General features: G+C 44.6%; 1 protein-coding gene across 50 annotated transcripts in view; it reads right to left on the bottom strand.

Moving 5' to 3' along the window:
• Nucleotides 1-412: 412 nt before the first annotated feature.
• The window catches only part of RBFOX2 (RNA binding fox-1 homolog 2), a 272076-nt gene continuing 249340 nt past the window's right edge, over nt 413-23148 (bottom strand). For 11 of the 50 annotated variants that reach the window (XM_021090996.2, XM_021091012.2, XM_021090997.2 and 8 more), the window contains 7 exons: nt 22987-23079; nt 21746-21890; nt 18002-18041; nt 12744-12775; nt 8249-8337; nt 7739-7811; nt 413-6043 (listed from right to left, as the gene is read on the bottom strand). In XM_021090996.2, coding sequence (XP_020946655.1) covers nt 5989-6043; nt 7739-7811; nt 8249-8337; nt 12744-12775; nt 18002-18041; nt 21746-21890; nt 22987-23079 — 527 coding nt within the window. In that variant the 3' untranslated portion in view covers nt 413-5988. 50 annotated transcript variants of the gene reach the window in all.

Here is a 23148-nt window from a genome sequence, read left to right as displayed (position 1 = left end):
AGATTTGGGAATTACTGGCAGGGAAACGAACGCAGGAGGGGGTGGCTGAAGAAGCCCAAAGGCCCAGGAGCCTCGGTGGCAGTGGGAGCCGGGGCAGAGGTGACAGAGAGAGCGCCCCCTGGGGAGCGTGGCGGCGCGCCCGCCAGGAGCGGATGCAGGGGAAGCGGAGCTGCAGGTTTGAGAGGCAGCAGCGGGGAAGCAGCCCCTGCCAGGGCCGGAGCTCCCGGGCTGGAGGAGCCAAAGGGCGGGCGCCGAGGCCCCGGCCTTGGGCTGCGTTTCCCACCCCCTCACCTCTTCGGGGGAGCGGTGCCTTCGCCGCCTTTTTTCCATCTTACAAGTCAAATCCAAGTTCCATCTTTGAGCTGCAGGAGGAGGCAACGTCTCGTAGCACCAACACAAGCAGGCCAGAGAATGGTGTTTCTCTCTTTTATTTAAAAACAGTGCTTCATTACCATTTGCAAAGGCAGAGGCGGTGCTCCTCCTTCGCTTAGAGTTTATAAAAGCCAGCAACATGATCAATAATTTATACACATGGATAGTAATACAAAAAAATAAGGAATAAAAGCTAAAGCTCTAACTACTCCGACCTTCACAATTCCAGCTACTTGATAATAATAGGAATAACCCAATGAATACTGTATGGTCTGAAAGCTACTATACAATATGATTCTTAACAAGAAGGGGAGGGGAGTAGAGACTGTCACAAAGCCCTGGGTGCTTCTCTGGAGGCTGCAGGGAAACAGGACCCTGGGCAAGCAGCTCGGGTGTCCTAGGAAGTGATTCTGGGGGGGGGGGGGTGAGGAGGGGAGGAAGGTGAGGTGGTTGATAACACAAGCATCCCATGTGATGCCCCGTGCCCCAAAGGTACCTGTTTTGCCATGGCAACGGGAGGGGGCCGGAGAAACTGCATGTGGCATGTAGGGATGGTTCCATCCCTGCCATGGGGGCGGGGATGGGGGGAAAAGTTGGGGGGGGGGTGTCGGTGGCATTTCTAGCCTTGCAAAGATCTGGGCTGAAAAGCTCAGAGACTCAGTAGGTCCGCCTGTCTGGGACAAGGAAACTCAACTGGCTCTCTGGGCACTTTGCAGCCCTGGCTTACGTGTGTCAGTCCCAGGTTTGCTCCAGCTATTCACAAGCAGAATTATAACACAAGAAAGAAACAATTCATATCCCTTAGGGGGGGCCAAAAAAAAAAAAAAAAGATCAATTCGTCACTCGATATATAATACAGCCAAAAATGAGCTGCCAAAACAAGCACACACACACACAAAAATACTGTGAACAGAAAAAATACAAGAAAATGACTAGGCTGGGGGTCTTGATGGGGTGTCGACATTGCTTAAAGCATGTATCAGTCCCCGGAAAAACCAAACCAAAAAATGTTTAAAAAATGCAAAAACTTCTGTACCCCCTGGGACTCTGGCGTTGGTAACGGGCAGGGGGCGGGGAGAGAAAAGAGAAGCCATGCTCCCTTTTCGCTGGCCAGGGAGCTGGGCCCTCCCGACACCGGCGGGTGTGTCCCTGCCAGGCGGGGACCCAGCGCCCCGGCCGGCAGTCTCCTTAAAGGCAGGGTTTGAGTTGTGGCTGCCGAGCGGTTCTCTCCGTTACCAGTCCCTGCCAACCAGCACTACCATGGCTGAATTGATCTACCGTTTTCCTGAGTGAACTGTAACTGGTTACAGACCCGGTAACAGGGAGAAGAACTAGCTACCACGGGCGACTGGCAGGACTTGAGGAATCCCCTCCAGCCCTCGGCTCCTGGCTCCTCGTGCATTTGATTCGGAATTTGAGAACTTGCCTAGGCTGGTGTGCACGCCGCGTTTGAAAGGCAGGTGCCGGGGACTCACTGCACTCACTAAACCAGGGGGCGCACGCTGGCTTAGGACACCCGGAGTCTACTTGGAAAGGGCCCTGCTTCACGCTCTAGCTTTCGGGTGGCTATTGCCCGGCTCATCAGTAAAGCAAGTATGAAGGAAGTACACGGGGAGAGGGGGACGGAGGGAAGAGGCTTTTGGACAGTAACATTTCCAAAAAAATAAAATAAAAAAAATTTTAAAAAAGTGTTTTATGCAACAGAGAATCAAGTTTCACTGGTGTATACTACAAATGGTCAAACATTTTCAAGAGCATGACAAAATAAAAACACACAAATCACGTTGGATGTTCACCTTGCCCACTATGTTTTCCTATCTTAAAACAGTGCAAACAGGTAACTTATGCTTTTAAAACACCACTACCCCTTCCCCACCCCCCAAAGTCCCTTGCCTCCTATTATCCGGGGGAAACAAATCTGCGATTTTGCAAATGTTACTGTGTGAGAGGGTTGCAAGCGGCAGAGAAGCGGCTGGACTTGGTGAAAGGGGGGCGGCCCCGACGGTGCCCCCTTCCCTCCTTACAGCGCCTCTGGGCTTCCTCACGCGGCCTCGGCCTCCTGCCAGGGGGAAGGGGGCGCTCCAGCCCTTCCTGCAGACCCTTGGGGTGGCTTCCATCCCGGGCTTAGGCCTCCCTCACGTCTGGAAGCTCCGTGACTAGTTAGAGGGTGGTGGTGGCTCACTGACTTAGCTGCTATTGTTTCTAGGAAAGTAGAACTAAACTAAGAGCAGTTCAGCCCCTGAGGAGTCACTCTGTCGAGGAAAAGCTAATTGTCGATGTCTGTGGAGTTGCTCTCCACTAGCTCCCCTTGAACTAAGAGTTGAGCCCCAGCCCCCTTCTTTTTCAAGGGGAAGTAAAACTGGTTCAACGCCAACTGTGGCTGTGGAGGAGGAGGAGGAGGAGGGTAGGTTTTGCAAAACCTGAGAGCCTTAAAAATGATGACTCACAACAGCTGACGGGGGTTGGTGGGAGTCGAACTAGGTAATGTAAGGAATTCTGAAGAAGCGCTAAGGGCAGCTCTCTGGGCTGAAAGAGGGGTGTGCACATGAAGGTCTTCCCCAGAGGCCTCCTGCAAGGAGCCTGGCCTCTAAGACTGAGATGCTCGGGAGAGAAGTCCGTCCGCCTCATGCCGGGAGCAGAGCTGTCGAAATTCACGTACTGTGACTCGGCATCGAGAGGGTTTTTGGAATCATCCACCAGCACATCCTCTAACAAACTCCCAAGATGCCCAACTCTCTTCTGACTCTGTGTCTTAGTCCAATGGGAACCAGAGTTAGGAATAAACAAGCACGGATGCTGTGAAGAACCTGCCTCTGATGAAACTGCCTGTACGGAGTCTCGAAGTTCAAAGGCGGATGGGGAGGTTGAGACCATCAAACCGAGGCGCTCTGAGAGCCTGGATTCTCAGTGCTGACACTGAAAACCAAGGGCCCTTTAATAACAAGCGGGGCTCTACGGAGTCCTTAGTACAGGGAGCCGAAGGAAGCAGTGTTAAAACCAGCCCTGGAAATGCAGCAGAGGCCCGCTGGAAACCACGGAGCCTGCCTAAGGAGTCCTCAGCCAGAACCAGCTGAACTGAAATGCACAAGCGCTCAGGCTCCGGCCGCTCTTGGGGGCTGTGGGAGCTGCCTTCTCTGCCTTTCCCATCATCCTTACCTCTTTTTGGAAAAAAGAATAGATAGAACATTCTTGGACTCACTGCCCGATTTCCCTCTCCTGCTACAGATACAACATTTAGAATTTGGCCTTGTCTCCACTGAGTCGTGGCTTGCCATTTGTGAGAATGGCCCCTATTTGAACAGGACACAAAATTTCTCTGTTTCTTGAGTCAGTAAAAGCTCTCCCTTAAAACAACAGCAAAAGAAAGAAGGGAAAATTATCCTCCCTGCCCTCATTCCCTAGACCTGTGAGAGCCCCACGTCCCATCCCCCACCCCAACTAAAATATATATATATACACACACACAACAAAAATTGTCTTAACAGCAACAAACCAAACTTTGGCTCGGGGAGGGGAACCCTTAAAAAAATGGCCAACGGACTGGGCAGTTTGGCACCCCCTACTCTGTGCTTTCCTCCCCAGAATCTGTAAGAATTGCATCGAGGCCTCTAGCTTCCTTGACGCCCCCCCTGGTTTCAGGGTGGCTCTCCCGGTTATTAGCAGAGAGAGGATTCCGAAGGGGGAGAGGATATGTATTCTACACGACAGGCCAGGTCCCTGCCAGATACATCCCTCTGCTTACAAAGAATGCTTGATGCTGTCACATGTCAGTCATTTTAATTCAGGGACACGAGTCGGTATCGGTCAAGAACATGTGTGGAGGCAGGAGTAAAAAAAAAAAACAAAACAAACAAAACAAAACCAAGCAAACCAAAACAAACCCATAACAGAAGCTCCATGTCTCTGAATTACTCCCTTTAGCAGCTATCCCTCGGGTGAAAGGTCACCCTAGTACCAATGTGAATAGACCAGGGAGCCAGACGGACCGTGCTGTTCTATTTTCTAATGCCTTCCTTTTGGAAATGCTGCAGGACCCTTGCCTTTACCATTAATAGCTAAGAGCCAGAGGAGAAACACTGTCTCCTCTACCTCGAAAAGAGACATAAAGTCGAAGCTGGGTAGCGAGAGCAGTGACTCGCTGCTGAGGCTACCACCTGACTCTTTCTGGCAGCAAATGAGACCCTGGTCGCTTCTGTCCCACCTTCCTGAGCAGGAGAGGGGCAGCCTCAGGGCTCCTAGTTCACGTCCTGTAGTGTTCGCACAGACCAAGTGGTCCAGGTGCTCAGTGGGGTGTCTTTGGAGGAAACGAGAAGCTGGGTGGAATGGCCGCGAGGGCCCCAGACTGTGGACTGAGAAGTGACTCGTAAAGGCTGGAAGATGAAAATTCCTATGGCTTTGGAGCTCAGACAAAGTGCCTTTGCCTGCCCTACACGCCCTCCTCACCGAAACCTCCAGGGACAGCTGATCTAGGACTCTGTGCTTTATCTTTTGCCAACAGAGTCTCTGTTGTGTGTTTCAGACTCTGCGCTGACTTTGGGAAAGAGTGAGGGACATCAAGGTGCCTTGTCAGACATCATCTAACACCCCTTTTCTCGCCCTCTCCCTCTTCACTGGCGCGCAACAATTTGTATTCTGGCCCTCAAGCTGTGTCCAGACATCTGGGAGACATCTGGTCACTGGCTATTTATTCGTCTGTCCCTGGGTCCGAAATTCCTGAATCTTGAGGACACGGGAGCAGGGTATGAGTAAAAGGAGAGATGAGCGAAGCTATGGTTCAATGAACAGGGAAGAAGCCCAGCAGGGACGCTGGGGTTCCAGGGGAGAAAAGAATGATCTTTTTCATACTCCAGAGTTCATTCTGAGACCGGTTTCCTAATGAGGTGTTTATTATCCACAGTCTGAGCGTGTGTTTGGAAATATTAATACCATAATTCCAAAAACGATGCCAACCGGCTCAGGCTGTGCGTGTAAGAGGATTGTAAAAAGAATGGAGAAGCCAGGAGGGAAGAGGAGAGGAAAGTGTCTTCGTAATTCTCCTGCTTTGCAAGCATGAATTCCTACCATCTATTAGTGTGTGGATTCCAGCCACAGCCAATCAGAACTGCCTGCCAAAGACCAGAAACTCAGGAGACGAGGAGATCCTGCTGCAGAGAGATCTCTCCCACTTCTTGTTCCCCAGCCACGCAGCACCAGACACACTTTGGTAATTCTGTCTGCTGATTTCTGATCAGATGCTTTTATCCGCTCCTAATGCCTCTCCTTCCTCATTAACTGCCTCTTCCGTGATTGATAGAATAAGCTAAGCACGGACATACAGACATGGAAATGCATTTTTTTTTTTTTTTACCACAGTTTAAAAAAAAAAAAAAAGAAAAGAAAAAAGAAAAAAATGCACAATCTTTGGAACAAAAGAATTAAAGGCAGAAATTTAAAGGAAAAATACATATTCAAAGAACATAGTGAGGTATAAAAAAGTATTCTCTCTTTTTTTGTTTTTTTTTTTTGTTTGTTTGTTTGTTTGTTTTTCCTCTTCATCTTGCTATAGAGTTCCTCTACTAGTAAATATTGCAATAGCCAGGCCTCATGAACTGGGGGGCTGTCCCATTTGCAGGGGTCTCACGTCACTTCAGTAGGGGGCAAATCGGCTGTAGCCACCTCGGTATAAACTCGCCTGCAGTAATTAAAGACATAAAAATAATTAAAAGGTTGATGAGAGAAGCATTAAAAAAGAAGACATATGTCCTGAGAAGGGATTTGAAACAAAACAAAACAAAACAAAAAAACCCCCAATAAAAACCAGCTTCCTTCGAAACTTCAAAGCAGCTGGTTAGATGTTGTCTACGCATGAGGTCAGGAAACAACTTCCGCCTCTAAGACGCTGGCGTTTCCCCCTGGGTACTGGCAAAGGTCTCACTTACACTCGCGAGGGAGAGTACGAGAAGGCTCACTTCCCTATTCACGTGAATCAGCACCCAGGGAAACTCAGAACAATTAAAACTAGGTCTGTAAATAAAACCACGTCTGATTTTTTTAAAGTATGGGTCTTGTTTTACCTTGATCACCTCATTACAACCGTGACCTAAAGCAGGCTGCCAATTTCACCTTCCTACCCATCACCTGACAGTGAGAACACGTTACTTCTGGCCTCCATCTCTGCATATCCCATGTCTGAGACTGTGCTGGATTTAGACCCGAGTTCATCTTTCACCTAAGAAAGTCTACGTCCTCGGTAATTTGTAAAGTATATCAACTAGGTCGTTTCCTGACATATCTGACTTTTATACACACACACACACACACACACACACACACACACACACACACACACACACACGAGTTAAACTGAGCTTCATTCCTTTGTTTTATCTGTATCTACTGGCTCACCTTTTTCCATCGGAAGCTCCCTAGGACTCGCTCTCCTGGGTCACTCCTTTAGTACAGGACTTGCACCATTTTGGCACTAAATAAGACCTCAGGAATTGCCATCACTTTCTTTACACTGTCTCTACCTCAATTCTAAATCCCCACCCCAGGCCCCTACTACTTCCTTCCACAAATCTTCGCCGGTGGAGACTTAGTGTGAGAAATGGCAGGCTCATCCTTTACGTCTAAACAGACCCATCGCGTCGCCTCCTCGGAAACACAGCCATCCATGTTCCCAGGCTGCTTCCCAGTGACACTGTGGATGGCAGAGAATGTCTGGCACAAGGAGGGATCACTGCGGAAATGCCAGTCTTTGCTGAAGCCAGTGAGTCCCAGTCACGAGACGTGGGGGCGTCCAGGCCAACACAAAAATACTGCAGTGGGGCTTACTCTCGATGAGCTCTATGGACGTGGGGTGTAACTATGAAAATACCGTATTTCCAAAATGCTACTAGTAAAATACCTTTCTAAGGCATTCGCTTGGTGATTTCTAGTACTATTTACCAGAAGGCTTAGGAATAGCAGGGATATCCTTTGGCATTTGCATTTGAAACAGACAGGTTACGTTTTTGGCAAAGTTTACTGTGGAAATTGGAGAGTCTTATGCCTCCAAGTCTTTGCTAAGACCCATCAATAAAATGGCCCCAGGCACGCATTCATTATCAACCTGTTCAGCATAAAAACATCAACCCGTCCCCTTCTTTCTCCCAAACAACGCTGTTACTCCAGGCACACGTCACTACTCATTCCTTTTTCGGCTCTCCTTCACCCGTCCAGGTGGCTCACACCATCACACACAGGTTGAGAAAGAGATATGAAAATTCTAGATAGTTCTATTGGCCATGGAAGAAGGGGTGACATGATTACCTCCCCAGATCTTCTGTAGTCTGGGATAAAAGTCAGAAGAAGTAAAATGTTTCAAAACAAAGGTGCGTATACTCACCACAGCGCCAACTCCATAGCTAGCGGCAGGGGCGAGGGCATGGTAGGGGTCGGCTGTGTACACCCTGCCATAACTGGAAAAAGAGGTACAATCAGGGAAATGAAGGAAAGATAGTAATCCCCCCAAACTAAGGGGTTTCCTGTGCTGAGGACTTGTGAGTCACTTGGTCTTGGATTGTTATTAGGAAACTGGCAGAATGGAAATAAATCTATCCTACTCCCAAACGCAGTAATGGAAAGTTCCTCAAGTACTTCTACAGAATGGAAAAGGACGGAGTTGGAGATGAGCAAGAAGGAACTGGGGTCAAAGCTAGAAAGTCGCAGAATAAGCTGGAGGGAGCGGAGAGGCCGGAGTGGGTGGGTTTCTGGCGGGACAGAGCCCATGGGAGAAGGGCTGCAGAGCGCCCAGGTCAGCAGGCAGCCCCGCGTGCCAGGTGCCGCTTTGGAATGGTGTGGGGAGGGCAAGGGGAGGCATGGGGATGGCACAGTGCTCGTGGCTCTCTGTACATACCCGTCGCTGTAAGCGGCGGCGGCGGCTGCAGCAGCGGTGGCTGCGGTTGCAGTAGCAGGCTGTGCATATCTGTAGGCTGCATATCCACCCTACAGGAGAGAAGAGACCTGACTTTACAGATACCTCTCCCCTGGGTGGACAGGTGAACACACACCCACCCACACTCGGACGCACAGGTACATACACATACACAGACGGGACGCACATGGAGACAGACACAAACACAGACACACATGTGGGAAGAGAATGTTTCAAACTGCATCAGTCTGCATGTTATTTGTTGCAAAATTAAGCTCCACAGAGGGCAAGGATCTGCTTTCCAATTTGTAACAGTAACAAAAATAAACTACACTAGATAGACTGCCTCCTCTCAGCTCTAAGAAATGAAGACAGGATTTGGGATCTGCCTTTGTTGGAACTTTCAAAGGGAAAATATTTACAAAGAGGTCCAGAGAACTTTCTCTGACTGACAGGAAATGTAAATTACAGAGTTAAAACACACTGTATTTATATGCGTTAACTTCAGCTTCTCTGAGGCTACTCAGATTGACCTACTGCTAAGAGACTTCATTACACGAGGAAAGGGCCCATACAGTGTGAGGCTCCCTGTGGCTTAGTGCCCTTGCCAAAGGCTAAGACAATTTAGCGTATTTAGCAGGAAGAACCAGTGCATATCAGGGGTTGGCCAACCTCCATCTGGGAACCAGTGCAGTTCTGCCACCTGTTTTTGAAAGTAGTTGTGACAGAGACCGTGAGGCCTATGAAGCCAAAAATCTCCACCACGCGGCCCCTACAGAAAAAGTGCGCCAATTCCAACTGCTACTCCAGAGGCGGGCACATCAGATTACAAAGGGCTGAGGCTCCTAGGGCAAGATTCAAATAGACCACAACGCCCTTGAGCATTTAACTGCATTTATTTCCTTCCCTAAATAAGGTTTTAGGATTCTTCCTGTCCTCGGCTTTTCTTCCAAGGGTTCAAATATCCTATCAGTCCTAAAGAGTTTCAAACTCCCCCATCCTGCTCTTTTACAGTTTAGATGAACCAAATACTCAAAGGGTTCTCACTGTGGGGGTGAGGCATATGCACTCCTTTATATGTATTTCAGAGTCAGGCACAAGTGCCACGTGAGACAGGCTATTTAAAAAAGTGGCCAGCGCCTTTTCCTTCTTTTTCTCTACATCTCTAGAATTCATCTATCTTTACCTAAACCTAATAATTCAGGTGAGTACTTCTTTTTTTTTTTTTGGCCGTTCTGACAGTATGTGCAAAGTTCCTGGGGCTAGGGACTCAAACCTGTGCCAGAGCGGTAACCCGAGCCACAGCAGTGACAGCACTGGATCCTTAACCTGCTGAGCCGTCGGGGAACTCCAGGCAAGTACTTTCTTGCTTTACAGTAATACAATCTTTTACCATCAGATACAGCTGTGCTGTTCAACGGGGCCACCCGGACAGCGCCTGGCAGTGAGCCGGAGCACACCCTGTTTCTGGAGGTTAGTGTGTCCATTTCCCACACGCTTCCTTCCCTGTGCTTGCTACTTCCTATTCCTTCCAATGTTCAATTTTTGCTATGTTCACAAAGGAAGTTTCAAGTTTGTCTTTATTTCTTTATTTACCTATTCAATGGCCGCGCCTGCGGCATATATGGACATCCCTGGGCCACCCGAGCCATGGGTGTGACCTAGGCTGCAGGTTCGGCAACACTGGATCCCTTAACCCACTGCACTGGGCCAGGGATTGAACCTGCACCTCTGTAGTGACCCGAGCCACTGCTGTAGGATTCGTAACCCCCCTGCGCCACTTTGGGAACTCCAAGAAATTTCAAATTTACTTCAGTGTCATTTCTTAGGACTGAAAGCAAGTATTTTCTAAGGGGACCCTGTTCTTAGGCATCTGAAAGGGCAGATTCTAGCCTGATGCTTTTATTCTGAGCAAACCTTACTCTGGAAAACCTGAAATTCCTTCTTAGAGGTTTCTACGGCTTTTTGCTTCTTTCTTATACAATTTATACTTTCTCTAACGGAAGAAACTATGGGTTGAATCGGAGCTGTAGCCGCTGGCCTATGCCACAGCAACGCCAGATCCGAGCCACATCTTCAAACTATACCAGGGTTCACGGCAACACCGGATCCTTAACCCACTGAGCGAGGCCAGGGATTGAACCTTCGTCCTCGTGGATGCTAGTCGGATTCGTTTCCACTGAGCCACAATGGAAACTCCAGGAAATTTATTCTTGCTCTTTAAATTTATGCTGCTTGAAGTCATCAGAAGTAGATTCAAACACACATTCAAAAAAAAAAAAAATCTTTGATTGGCTTTCAGTGATTTTGTATGATTCCTCCTTTGTTCTTCAAGTGAATGACTAAGAAAAGTAAACACTGCTTTCTCAATTACAAATCCTCCCACAGATATTCATATAAGTAAGAAAGCTCTAATTAATATTACCAAACACTGGCAGTGAAACCATAATGGATAGGGCTGTGGCCGGCAGCACCCGCAGAGGCTGTGCTCCTCTGAATTCCAGCCCGGCTCACGCGAATGGGCAGGCCAGACGGACCTGAGCAGAGCCGCACATCCAGACGGCGACACATGCGCTGCCGTACATATACACATAAATATATACATTACATGTAAACTAGCTGAAGTGGCTTTTTACCTTATTTCTTTTTGTTCTCCTTAAACTTCTAAAGAAGAAATGAAATGGTAAAAAACATCTGTTAAACAAAACCACATGTAGTTTCCTCATGGCTCAGCTGGTTAAGGATCTGGCCTTGTCACTGCAGTGGCTCAGGTCGCTCCTATGGCACAGGTTTGATCCCTGGCAGGGGAATTTCTGCATACTTGTTGGCTCAGCCAGAAACAAAAAACAAAAAAACCCAACAAAACAACATGCTAATCATTATGGTTGAAATTTTAAGCTCTACATAAACCTTGAAGGCTCAATTTTTCAGTATAACTAGAGATGGTTCTACTTATTAAGAATTACAGTTTACTAGTGTGAAGTCTATAGGAGGGCTATCTTTTGTAAAACATCCTTGTAAACTACGATAAGGTGGTAAACCAGCATCAGGAGGCTTGTCTCTGGCATTCCTTCAAAATCCAAAATAATCTTTAAAAACTGAAAAAGGTAGGGTCATAAAAGCAATTAAATTCTAAATGGAGGCCTTGGGAAAGAAGTCTCCTTCCAAGCCAGAAGAAGTGGAGATAAGCTATGTGCAATCCTTACCTTCTATTCTAAGTGAACTCTAATGTTTAGCTGGAATTTGATGAGGTCCTCTGCTATTCAAATTCAGAACACCCAGGACAGGGATGCAAAAATTTTATTGACAATAAAAGGCTCAAGAAGAATATCAGCATTAAGAAAAACTACATTAATTTTTTTTAAAAGCAGGTAATAATATGTCAACATGTCTACTCTCCTAATTACTTTATGATAATGGTACTACAGAGAAGCCCTTTAAAGGAGGGGGGGGGGTCTTTGTTTAGGACAGGCAGGTAACATTTTAATAAACTAATTTGGTAATTCACTGGTGACCACCCCAAAATTTGAAAAATTCAATTGTACATCATGGATTTCCTCCTCTTAGATGTATTCTGAGTACAAAGTATTTCTGCTGGTGCTTTACATTGGTTATTCAAGAAAATATCTCACATAATATAAGGAGACAAAAATTCAGATATATTTATTTCTATTCTGGATTTTGGAATGCATAAGGACTCTGGGCTGAGAGCCTTTTCTCAACGTTCATTTCTACTAGCGAGTCTGAGGTGGTTTATAGAACATGAGAACAAAGTGCAGTTTGAAACACCAAGGGTTTCATTGCTGTTTCTTAAGTTTTTCAAAAAGAACAAGGGCGGGGAAGGGGGGTAGGAGAGACAGGGTTCAGGCGTGGGGAGGGGATATGGCGCCACATTTATTAATCACATTAAAAACTAAGCATGCCAACATCTGGAGCTAAAACAACCAGCAAAATCACCACGTTCAGACTCGGATTGGCTAACTCTATCTATCCCAGCATTCTCTTGGGACAGCGGTTTGCCCTAGGCTCTACCACAAGCTCGGTGAAGTACACAGCCTCAATTACTAGAGCGTGCAGCCACAACGACCTGGTATTACGGAAACAGTCAGTCACCACTTGAGTTAACATTCCAGACCCTAACGACTGGCCCCTCCCCAGCCCAAGAAATAGTCAATCTTGCCCACCCTAGCCCTGGCCCACACCACAATGTTAATAATTATAACAAGCAGTAACCCATCTGTTATATCAGAGAAGGGAACAGAGACTCCACTGAGAGATTTAGAGTGAGATGTTAACATTTCTTCAGCTGACTGCACAAACAAACAAACAAAAAAAAAGAGGAGAAATAATTCATTTGGAGATATGAAGTCATGAAATAGCTGATGTGTATTGCTTTTAACCATGCACTGATGCAAAACTGAAGCAACCATTAATAATAAAAATTAAAAAGGACATATGTATTTACACACAATCAGACCTGTTTGATCTGAAGCAGTTTGCAGATTCTATCTGTGTGTGATTTGAAATAAAACAAAAAATGGGGATTAGCATGGCCACAGCACACCCTAATGTAGGAGGGCACACACGGACAGCTTTCTGGAATCTGACAGCTCAATAAATTTGGCATGGCTAAGCCTGGTCCAAATACACACATGCCCCTTTAAAAATCATTACCCTCTATTCCTCTGAAATGCATTCTGAATGACGTCTAGTGCTCGCAATTAGGGCAGCCCAGGGCTCCATCACTCCCCTATTCAATCTTCCTGACCCCGTGGTGCGACTCAGCTCCGACCCGCAGTGCTCACTTGGTAGGCTTGCCCACTATCAGCACCCAGAATTCGGACCCAGTGCTCTTCTACAGTATTTCTTCTGTTTAAGCATTGTATCGTCTCACTTATCTGTAGCACGGCCCTGCCTTCAACCTCTAGCTTTTTCAAAGGAAAATGCTGGTACCTCTAAGATCCTTTCGCTGTCCTTGTTAAAGTCTTACTTTTCCACTGATTGATGTCACTTCCTAGGGATTTTCTACTTACTCCACCCTGAATCAATTTTATGGTCTAATGAACTTGACCAAGTTGCCACGTGATCCCCCCCTCCCCTTGATTCTGTAGCTGTGTTTTAACCAGCACAGGGTGGAAGGGTTCTGCCTATCGTCCCTCTTGTACCCCACCTTCAGCTTTCTGTCTAAGTTTAACCTCTCACTGGTAGACTTTCCCCTTGTCTGGATTTTCACCTGGCCTTTAATTTTATTTTTACATTTTGGTTTTAGGATTTACATTAAAACAGGACTTTGGTGAGCATGTGATGTCAAGACACCTTCTTTCTACCTGGAAGACAATGACATTATGTGACAAGGAAAAGAATGTGTTTTTCAAGACCAGCAGACAAAATTAAAGCTTCTTCCCTACATGTGGTGTTTAGATTTATAGAGTAGGGGTGGGTGGGTGGGTGGGTGGGGAGAATGGCAGATGTGATGCTTCAAATCTTGACAGCAGAACACAGACCTAATCCATCTGGCTTGGGTCTAGTGCTGTGTCTCTGGGCATCACTTTGTCTCTAAGTGACTCTGATTCCTTCCTTTCCTTCACTCCTCCCCATCCCAGCTGAGACCCACGGCTCCAGACTGAACTCGTACGAGGAGAGGCTCTTTAGGAGAACAGAGCTCTTCAATGGTAATATGGCACCTCGGACTACATGTGAAAAACACAGACATGAATGCAAAACTCGTAATAATGATTAATACTGTTAACGCTTTGGACTGAGAGACCGACCTACTTTGGAAAACGGAGGTGAAAAAATTTTAAGGAAATGTTTTAAATTTATCTTAAAATTGAGGTTAAGGAAAAAAATTTCATGACCAACTTGCTATCTTCTGCTTAGTTATTACTTTCATGATAGATGAGAGATGACCTTTTATCAACGAAGCCCTTCAAACACTACTATTCCATATCTCCCCAAATTAGTTTCTTTCCCAAATCCTGCTGGGTAGCCACATAAATAAACTAACTGAATCGTAAAGAGCTGTCTACTGTTTTCTTGGTTCCTGCATCCAGCTATTAGCAAATCTTCTAAGTGCATTCCTATCCAAATGAACTCACTAATCCCGTCTTAGGGTGAAAGGAAAAGAGGGCCAGGGAAGGAGATGATCCCATTTTAGAGTCCCAGTATGTCTAGGTTTTAAGACAACCTCAAGCTGACGTAGCAGCACGGTCCAGTTACTATTAGGATTTCACAACGGGGCCCGATTTGGGATAGATGGTCCTGCTGAGACAGAGTCTGCTTTCTCACTTTTCTCGTTCTTCCGTAGTGGTAAGAAAACAGCCCCAACTGCTAGGCTCTCCAAATATAAAAGACCACTTTAAACACCATGGATCAATGTGATTGACAAACTAAAAGAGGTGGCAGTGATGGGACAGTGCGTGTGACACACCTGGTGCGGATGTGTGGCAATGGGACAGGAGCACTGAATTTTGGAGGTTGTGCCCTTGTGTAAGGAACTTGACTGGGTGCACTGCTGAGGTAGCAGGGCTTAGATCACACGCTCACAAGTCTTGATTGTCCAAAAAAGCCTCTGTTCCCATCTCTAACGTGGAGCTGGAATGGTTAGTATAATTCAATTTTTTCACTGCAATCCACAATCTGATTGATTGGCAGGTCACACTGGCACTCCTACCTGAGGTATTTTAGCGCTAATGATTGGTTCCTGTAAGACTATTCTATAACAGAACACAGGAAGAGCAGTTCAAAAAACACAGCTGTGGAAGGAAAACAATCATACAAAAAAGCCCGCTAAGGGGCCCACCAGCCTTTTCTTTCCTTTGGATGCAAGCATGCTTTTCACAGGATGAGAAGGAGGAGCAGTTTGTTATCCCGTTAAAAAAGTGAATTAGGGTGAATTATGTCTTTTCTACTGGTCAAAAAAAGGGGTGGGGGGGCAGGCAGGCACCATCTGCTACACTCCCAAGTCTTATCCTAGGAGTCGCTTTACAAATCATGGGCACAATTGCTAGATCAGTTCTTCCAGAAAAGAATGTGCCACGCAAGACACAGCAAGGAAGAAAATGGCCAGCAGGGATCACAGCCTAGAAACAGAACAGGGAAAGAGATTTAAAAAACCAAAAACTAAACCTTTACAGGTAAATGCTTAAATTAATTCAACTTAAATAAAACTAGCAACTTAAACTCTCTTCCCTCACGTTGTTTCTTTAAGCTCGGCTTCAGGGCACATTGTATACCAGATAAACCCTCGTCTCTTTCTATTTCTAGTCTCTGAGGAAATAAGAACTAAACGTACTTTGAAAGATTTCCACAGAAGGGAAAACAAAATGTACAGAGAGAAGCAGAACAAACTCAAGGTAAAATGACAGAGTTTGCTGTAGTTGTGTGTTTTTAAAGGTCTCCTTTGCCGCCTCGCACGTGGAATAGAAAATATGAAGTTTTAAAAACTGTATGAAAAGTTACACTAGGCCTCGCTCAACAGTTCCCTCCTCACATACTCTTGGTTTTCATTCCCGTAGCTGGATATTATTTCAGCACTCGTGACCAACTTTTTCCTCCAAGAAACTGCTTTAAGGTGACAAGGGGCCATGCTCAAAAAAATGTTTTGGCAAGGTCACTGAATTACTTATGTTCACCTGGATAAGGTGATCTAGCTGGTAGATTAAAAACACAAAAACAAAAACAAAAACCGCAAGAGTATTTTCTCAACAAATACAGAAAAAACCATCTCTCTATTAATAAAATCATATATTGTAAACTAAAGAAGTGAGAGACCTGTAAAATATTGGGCTGGTTGCCTTAACAAGGTGGAAGCAGACAAATCTTAATAAGACAGGAGTAGGCCACACTTTAAGAAATATCCCAATAAGGAAGATACCAGAGGAAAAGAAAAACAAAAAAGCCCACATCTGACTTAAGAAACAATTCAAGTGAAAGTCTAATAGACCAGATTCCAAGGAAACAACTTAAATAAATAATGTAATGATGAGTTTCATGAGAATGTGGACTAATGTATGTGGGGGAATGTACATGCTAAGATCAAATGTAAACACATATATTCAGAAAAGTGCCCTTTGGTGAAAAAGTAGGATATAGTTTCCCAACCCTCAAGTCTCACTGAGCACACACAAAAAAGATCTTTCATAACTTCTTGAAAACCATGAGGAAAGATGTAGATTTTAATTAAAGGACTAAGAGAGATAATGAAATACGGATTATTTGGATTTTATGCTTGGCTAAAGAAATACTTTATGGAATCTGGGTAAGTCTCAGACTCTCTAAAAAACATATCTACAAAGAGAGAGGGTTGGACCAAATCGTGGCTGAGGTTCCTCCAAGCATGTTAAATTAGAGCATATTTTGAAGGCCTACTCTAAACAGGACCATTCGTAGTTACCCACAGAATCTCAGCGATTGCTCTATCCTCCCTCCACTTCCTGCAATACAACCTCTGAGTGCATGAATGTTTTTATTTTATTTTATTTGGCTGTGCCCATGGCATCTGGAAGGTCCCGGGCCAGGGATCAAACCTGTGCCACAGCAGCAACCTGAGCCGCCGCAGTGACAACACCGTATCCTTAACCCGCTGTGCCACAAGGGAGCTCCATGCTTTTAGGCTGCCAGAGAATCTCTGGTAGACTGTGGCATTAGTTCATTGCTTTGAGAAGGTCAGGGCGGAGAAAGCATTGCCAGACAATTCTAACCTATGTCCAAGGAATCATTTCATGCTGACAAGTTTTTCTTAGGAAATGGTTTCTTAATGATTTTGGTGATTGGACTAAACCTGCATTCAGAAAAAGACCATTTAGAGAGGGGTCCTAATAAGACTTCAAAACTCAAAAACTTGTCTGTCAGATCACTCTGTCCATATTTTAAATAACATGTGACAACCAATCACGGAACTTTAGCTATGGCTAGACAGTTTAAATAACCGATGATAACGGAGGCGTTAATGTAGCTGGTCAAATCAACAAATCCTGTGAGATGGTAAACGTTTGTGGAAGACTCTAGGCTGCTGCTGCTGCCCCTCTGGATGTTTCCCTCTGGACGGCTCTTAAGAAAGAGCCCCGCACTGGCTGTGGACTTTCTGGTGCAGAGAAGCCTTAGGCCCTGAGTTACCTGGTTTCCTCTTATTCCTACCCGCTCTTCACCGGCATCGATTCCTTATTTCACTGTCATGAGATAATGCTCTCTCGGCCTATGTAAACTCGGGAAACACACATTTCAGAAAGCTCACTGCCCTCTACATAAATCAAAGCGCTAATGATCTAAAGAGGGATGTGAAATGAGAAGAAAAGCAGAAAGGGGAAAGAGTTGATTTAAGGCTAAGCTAGTCCTGTTATTTATGTATGCACATGGTACGACAGTAAAAAAAGACTTTAAACCTGCTGATCATCTCGCAAATACATCAGTGATACACAGAACATCTGTGGGGACGGGGAAGGGAAAAGAATATGTCCAGTAGACTGACTCTAGCAATGATCAGGAAACCCAAAGGCTTAGTTTTTGCACCCAGGGGCAAGCGCAGTGGCAGAGAAGCATGCTTGCATTCTTAAATATATAAATATATATATATATATATCCACAAGGAAAAAGAAAATAAAAATTAAATAACTTATATTAAAAAAAACAAAAAAAAAACAAAAAAAAAAAAAACAAACCAAACCAAAGAAACAGAAAAAAAAAGGCTGGCTTGTCAGGGGATGGGGTCGAGAAGGCCCCAGTGTGTGTACTTACATAGAGGTCAGCACCGTAAAATCCGTCCTGGTAAACCACACTGCAGAAAATCCACACAAAAACAAAACAAAAAAACAAAAGAACAGAAACACATTCCGGTTATTGAGGACGGCAGCATGCACATGCGCTCTACACGGGCAGGTGATGTATGAATACGGAACCTGGGCTGGGGCGAGCGCGTCAGGGAGGAGTGCAGGCACCCGCTTGCTTGCTTGCTCGCTCTGCAGCCCCGGGACAGGCAAGGCGGGCAAGGACTGCGATGAAGGAATGCGCCACCCGCCGATGTGGTATTACAGTAAGAGGAGAACCACCAAGAGCATGCCCAGACAGCCTGAGACAGCTATCGGAGATCTGCTGCACTGGACACATCAGCTTTGCATATCTGGAGTACTTATTTTTTTCAATAAACTTGTCCTAGGAGGAAGTTTTTCTTTAAAGAGCTTCAAAAGGGGTGTGTGTAGGGGGAGGGGGCAGCGGGTGTGTAGAGAAGGGTTTAACATGAAAGGGGGAAAAAAAAAAAGAACCCAACGAATTCCATTAGGGCAGGACCTGTATGCAAAGTTATGTCTCATAATTATGTCTCATGTCTTGTTAGCAGTTTCACAGTATCGTGTATTTTTTTTTCTGATATCCATACATCACCTGCTTTTCACCCTGCACATTAGACATGCGATAAGATTTGGCTGATCACACAAGCATGCAAAGTATTATTATTCAGCATTTTAAGAACCAATGCAACACCTCGGAAAAACAAGTCAATCAATTCTGACCAAAGTAAACAGAGAAATGTAATTAAAAAAAAAACACAACCAAAAATACCCACAATGCATTGCTTTCACAAGCAGAGATAATGAGCTAAAGGTTAAGGTGATTGGTCCAAGGTCCAAGAATTGAAAGGTGCAGTGGGGATCCCAGATAGTAACAATATAATCCAGAGTGGGAGGAGTAACTGGAAGACTTTAAGGGTTCTTTTTAAACCATAAGAATATTCATGGAATTCTGAAAAATATAATTGATAACTGAGATTCTGGGCATGACCTGTTTTATTTAAATGAGTAAAACTGAGAAGGTAGCTGATTAGCTGATAAGGAATAGAAGAGTTTACTTTCCTGTTGAATTTGTATTGAACAAAGAAAATACGTGACTTTTTTTTTTTTTTTTTTTTTTAAATCCTGAGCAACACTCAACTATTATAATTGAAACACAGATTACAAACCTTCTGAGGTATTTGTGCATATGATTTTCCCAAAACATTACTTTGGGACCAAAAGACATGGAATAGCAGTAGAGAACAAAGATAAGATTTTCTTCTTTGTACTGGTTACATCAAGATTTGGCTGCTTAAAATTAGATCTGTTTATCATTTATTCAACTAAACATGTCAGAGACTTTCACTACTACCTCCTCTGTTATAATAAGCTATCAAGTGAGGTCATCATATTATAATTTTAACTTGAGTATTTAAATAACTTGTTTATAGGCAGCTGGGAAGTTTCTGAATTCTACTCCCAATGACGTTTTGTTGCGTTTACAGGACAGAAGGATTACACTCCGCGATGTCCCAAGTATGCTGTGCCTCTGTATTACCCACAGCAGGCAAATTAACTCATCTGCGAGGTTCAATTCTATCCATTTTCAGAGTCTCTAATGACAGTTAAAGTCTGACATTAAAAAGTAATCTGCTTCTCAACTGCATTTTAGTTAAAAAAAAAAAAAGCCTTAATTCATAATGAGAAGGCTGATAAAATGCAAAGCATTGATGCCAAGTGGTGATTAATTAACCTTCAACTATTTCAGTAACGGGATATAGGCAAAGATTAAAAAATACTTCTTCTACAGAGAAGAGTGGTGGCATTCGAAACATGGACACATTTCACAGTTGCATCACTCACTGGGAATATTCACCTAAATTCTACAAGAACTCCAATATTCCCTATGTCAAATGCCACGAGGAGGCTAGAACACAATGAGTAATGATGAAATTAGTTTACTAAGCTGAAAGCAATTTTAGGCCATTCCCCATAAAATACTGGACTTATTCCTTGCCATCTTCCATGTAAACATGTGATTTAGTTAACAAGAAAGAAAACATGGGAAATTAGTGTTCAATGTAATGCACAGAAATTGATGTGATTAGACATAAAGATAAAATATATTTGAGCAAATATATACCTGACACAGACTAAGCAGAGAGAATGCGTTCTCACGTTTGGCCAATATACTGAAATGACCTATATTAAATAGGAACGAATTCAACCACTTTATAAAGTAATTCAGGAATATTAAAAATAAAGAAGTCCCATGTTTCTGGTGAGCAGTATCTCTTTGCAAGCATGATGGTAAAATCTCTTGGATTGAAATGGAAGACACTTCATGAACAATTTTCCTAGTGTGTAGAACTTCCAAGGTTCAATTTTATGTTTTACTTGAATATTCCTTGATGAAACAATATTGCATCTTTATTCACTTCTCTAAAAAGAGATGTCAGAGGTTGAAGGTCAAAGGTCAAGTTGAGAGAAAAAAGGATAAAATTAAAAGTAATGGCAGAAGATGGAGATGATGGGATGCATGGGATTTAAACATCTATAAACTGCAAACGAAAGTTTATTTCTAAAGAAATTCCCTGCCAGTGGCTTCTGGATCCTGCCCATTTCAACATGCATACTTGTCTGATAAAAATGCTTTAATTCTGCAATTGAGGACCCAAATGGCATGTCCCTTTGGTCTGTGAATGAATGCTACATCAGTGCACCTCACAGCCAATTTTGCTGTCAGAACAGGACCTTACAAAGGAGGCTCTCTCCCTTCACATTTTAACTAAGGGGCCATGAATGGGCTCCTGCCATTGCGTTTATGCCTTAATAAGAATATGGGGAAAAAACCTGTCACAGGCAGAGAAAAGATGAAGAACACAAATGTCACATCTTTGAAGAAAGTCCTTGATACAACTAACTTGTAAAAGTCCACTCTTTATAAAAATGTCCATTTTAGGCTGGCCCTGAGAAACAACAAAATCAAAACCTGCCACCTTCACTCCTTCTCCCCCATTCTATAACGAAGGATTTATTTGTTGCTATGGAATCATTCCACTGCAGGAGACACCTCCACACAAAATCAAAGGGTGAAGGATGCTCAGCTACATTAGCTGTTTTACCCTCATTCAGAAGCCAACTGTAGTTTAATTCTTCCTACTTCTCCCTTTCTCCCTTGATTCAATTGGACTTGGTTCGTCTTTGAATTAACCTCTTTTAATCCGTTTCCTACAAAGAAAGCAAATCCATTGTGGGTAACTAGCTCTGCTGCTCACCACCCAGGCAGCGGAACCAAAAGGGGGGGCACGTGTGGTAGCCTCAGCCCCAGCAAGGGTGGTGGTGAGAGGGGATCCAGCAGCGCAGTCTTGCACTACAACCTTGAGCTCCTAGTTTGGTTCTCTGCAGGAGTGTTAATCCATATTCGTGCGATGCTGAGTGAACTCCATGCCAACACACTGCTAGTGAACACGAGACGGTTCTGGCCACTGTCTTAAGCCACTACTGTGAGGGCTTAAGGTGGCCAAAATGCAGATTTATATAATGAATTGATAGTTGGTTACATTCTGATAATGGTATGGTTCTTGCCATCTAATCCGTTAATTTGCAAATATTTATAGAATCTCTACTGTGTGGTACGGCAACATCCCAGAAGTTATGAGAGGGCCATGGTATCCTTTTTGTCCGGCTGCTTATTTTGGAATCTACTGCTTACCCTGGATAGGCGGGAATGGCTGTTGGAGGTACCGCTCGGACCGCACCGTATACCGTCCGCCCTCTGCCCCTCAGGTGGGCTCCTCTGAAAGCGGCCGCCGTGGTGGCTGCAGTTGGGTAAGGGAAGCCAGGAACTAAAGGGAGACCCAAAATATGACACAAATGTCAACTTGCATTCAGCAGCAGGTAGACAGTCACGACTCGCTTTGAATCAGTTACAGGAAAGATTTAAAGACACCCCGCAGCACAAGTTTTCTCAGAAAGAAATGGAAATCTGCAATTGGCAAAACGAACTTGACTCCACACCCCCTGCATCACAAATCTGGAGTGGGTGTTCTTTGTTCCTTCCCGACGTCGGCACGACGACGCAAGCTGATGAGAAACAGGTCAAGCGGCTCTGGGAGCTACTGCCATCAGGAGAGACGGGACTTTAACTTCTACGAGCAGTTTAAATCGATTGCTATCAACGTTCTCTGGCTGATGATTATTCTTGTTTCCAAACATCATTACAAGGACATAATTCTCCTTCCTAAGAAGGCCCTTTTGTGTTCTGACACGCTGCCGCACTCCAAGGCACATGCAAGTCTCCAGACGTTTCCCTAGTCAGCTTTATTCTTCACCTGAAATGTTTTAATCCAGAAATGTGAGGTGAGAGGGAAAAATACCTCTCCCCTGCAGTCTTGCATCCTTAAAGAGGCAGCATTTTTTAAGGGTCTATTTTAAGTGTGCTGTCCTCTGGAAAACACGCAGAGACATTGATTCTGTGTCTGCTAAACTCTGTCTAATTATACCTCTTGCTGGAGCTAAATGGCTCAGGTCAAAAAGACTTTTAGAGACATCAACAGAGCGGAGAGTAATCAATAATACTGGAGGGGCTTTTCAATGATATTCTACCGGAGGGCCCAAAGCTGGCTTGCAGATAACATGTATAACATATGCCACAAATAATTACCTCTTCTGTTTCCTTTACTGTCAAGTGCAGCCTAAAATTTTCTTTACATGTCCTCACCCCCTTCTACCCCTTCCAACTCTTGCTTTTGGGCAACCTTAACATTTGGTCAAAAAGATTCCATCACAGGCAAGCAGGGCAAGGCACTGTGATGGTACTTCTCTCTCTGGAGAACGCCTTCTTTTCAGTTATGTATTTATATGGGAAAAAAACCCCAAAACAAAAAAAGGCCAACACATCACGGTTTACTCACAACAGTCAAAACCCATGCCAGGTCGACATAGGCTACTTACTGATTAAAGGAATGTAAGTGTTGATGCCCCCTCTTCCTGATAGGGGCACGGCTGCGTCATTGCCTAGTGACACATCTGCCTGAAAGCTGGATGCTGAGGGCATTAAAAAATAAAAATGCAGAAAGGTTACAAAGGAGTAACAAATTGAAAAACAACAGATGT

Source organism: Sus scrofa, chromosome 5 (assembly GCF_054392235.1).
Source record: "Sus scrofa isolate SSC_HxYL_T2T_F1_AM1 chromosome 5, Sscrofa_HxYL_maternal_Yorkshire_Landrace_v2.0, whole genome shotgun sequence".
In the NCBI taxonomy this organism is placed as follows: Eukaryota; Metazoa; Chordata; class Mammalia; order Artiodactyla; family Suidae; genus Sus; species Sus scrofa.
The sequence above is the reverse complement of the archived record's forward strand: the minus strand, read 5'-3'. Positions and strand labels throughout refer to the sequence as shown.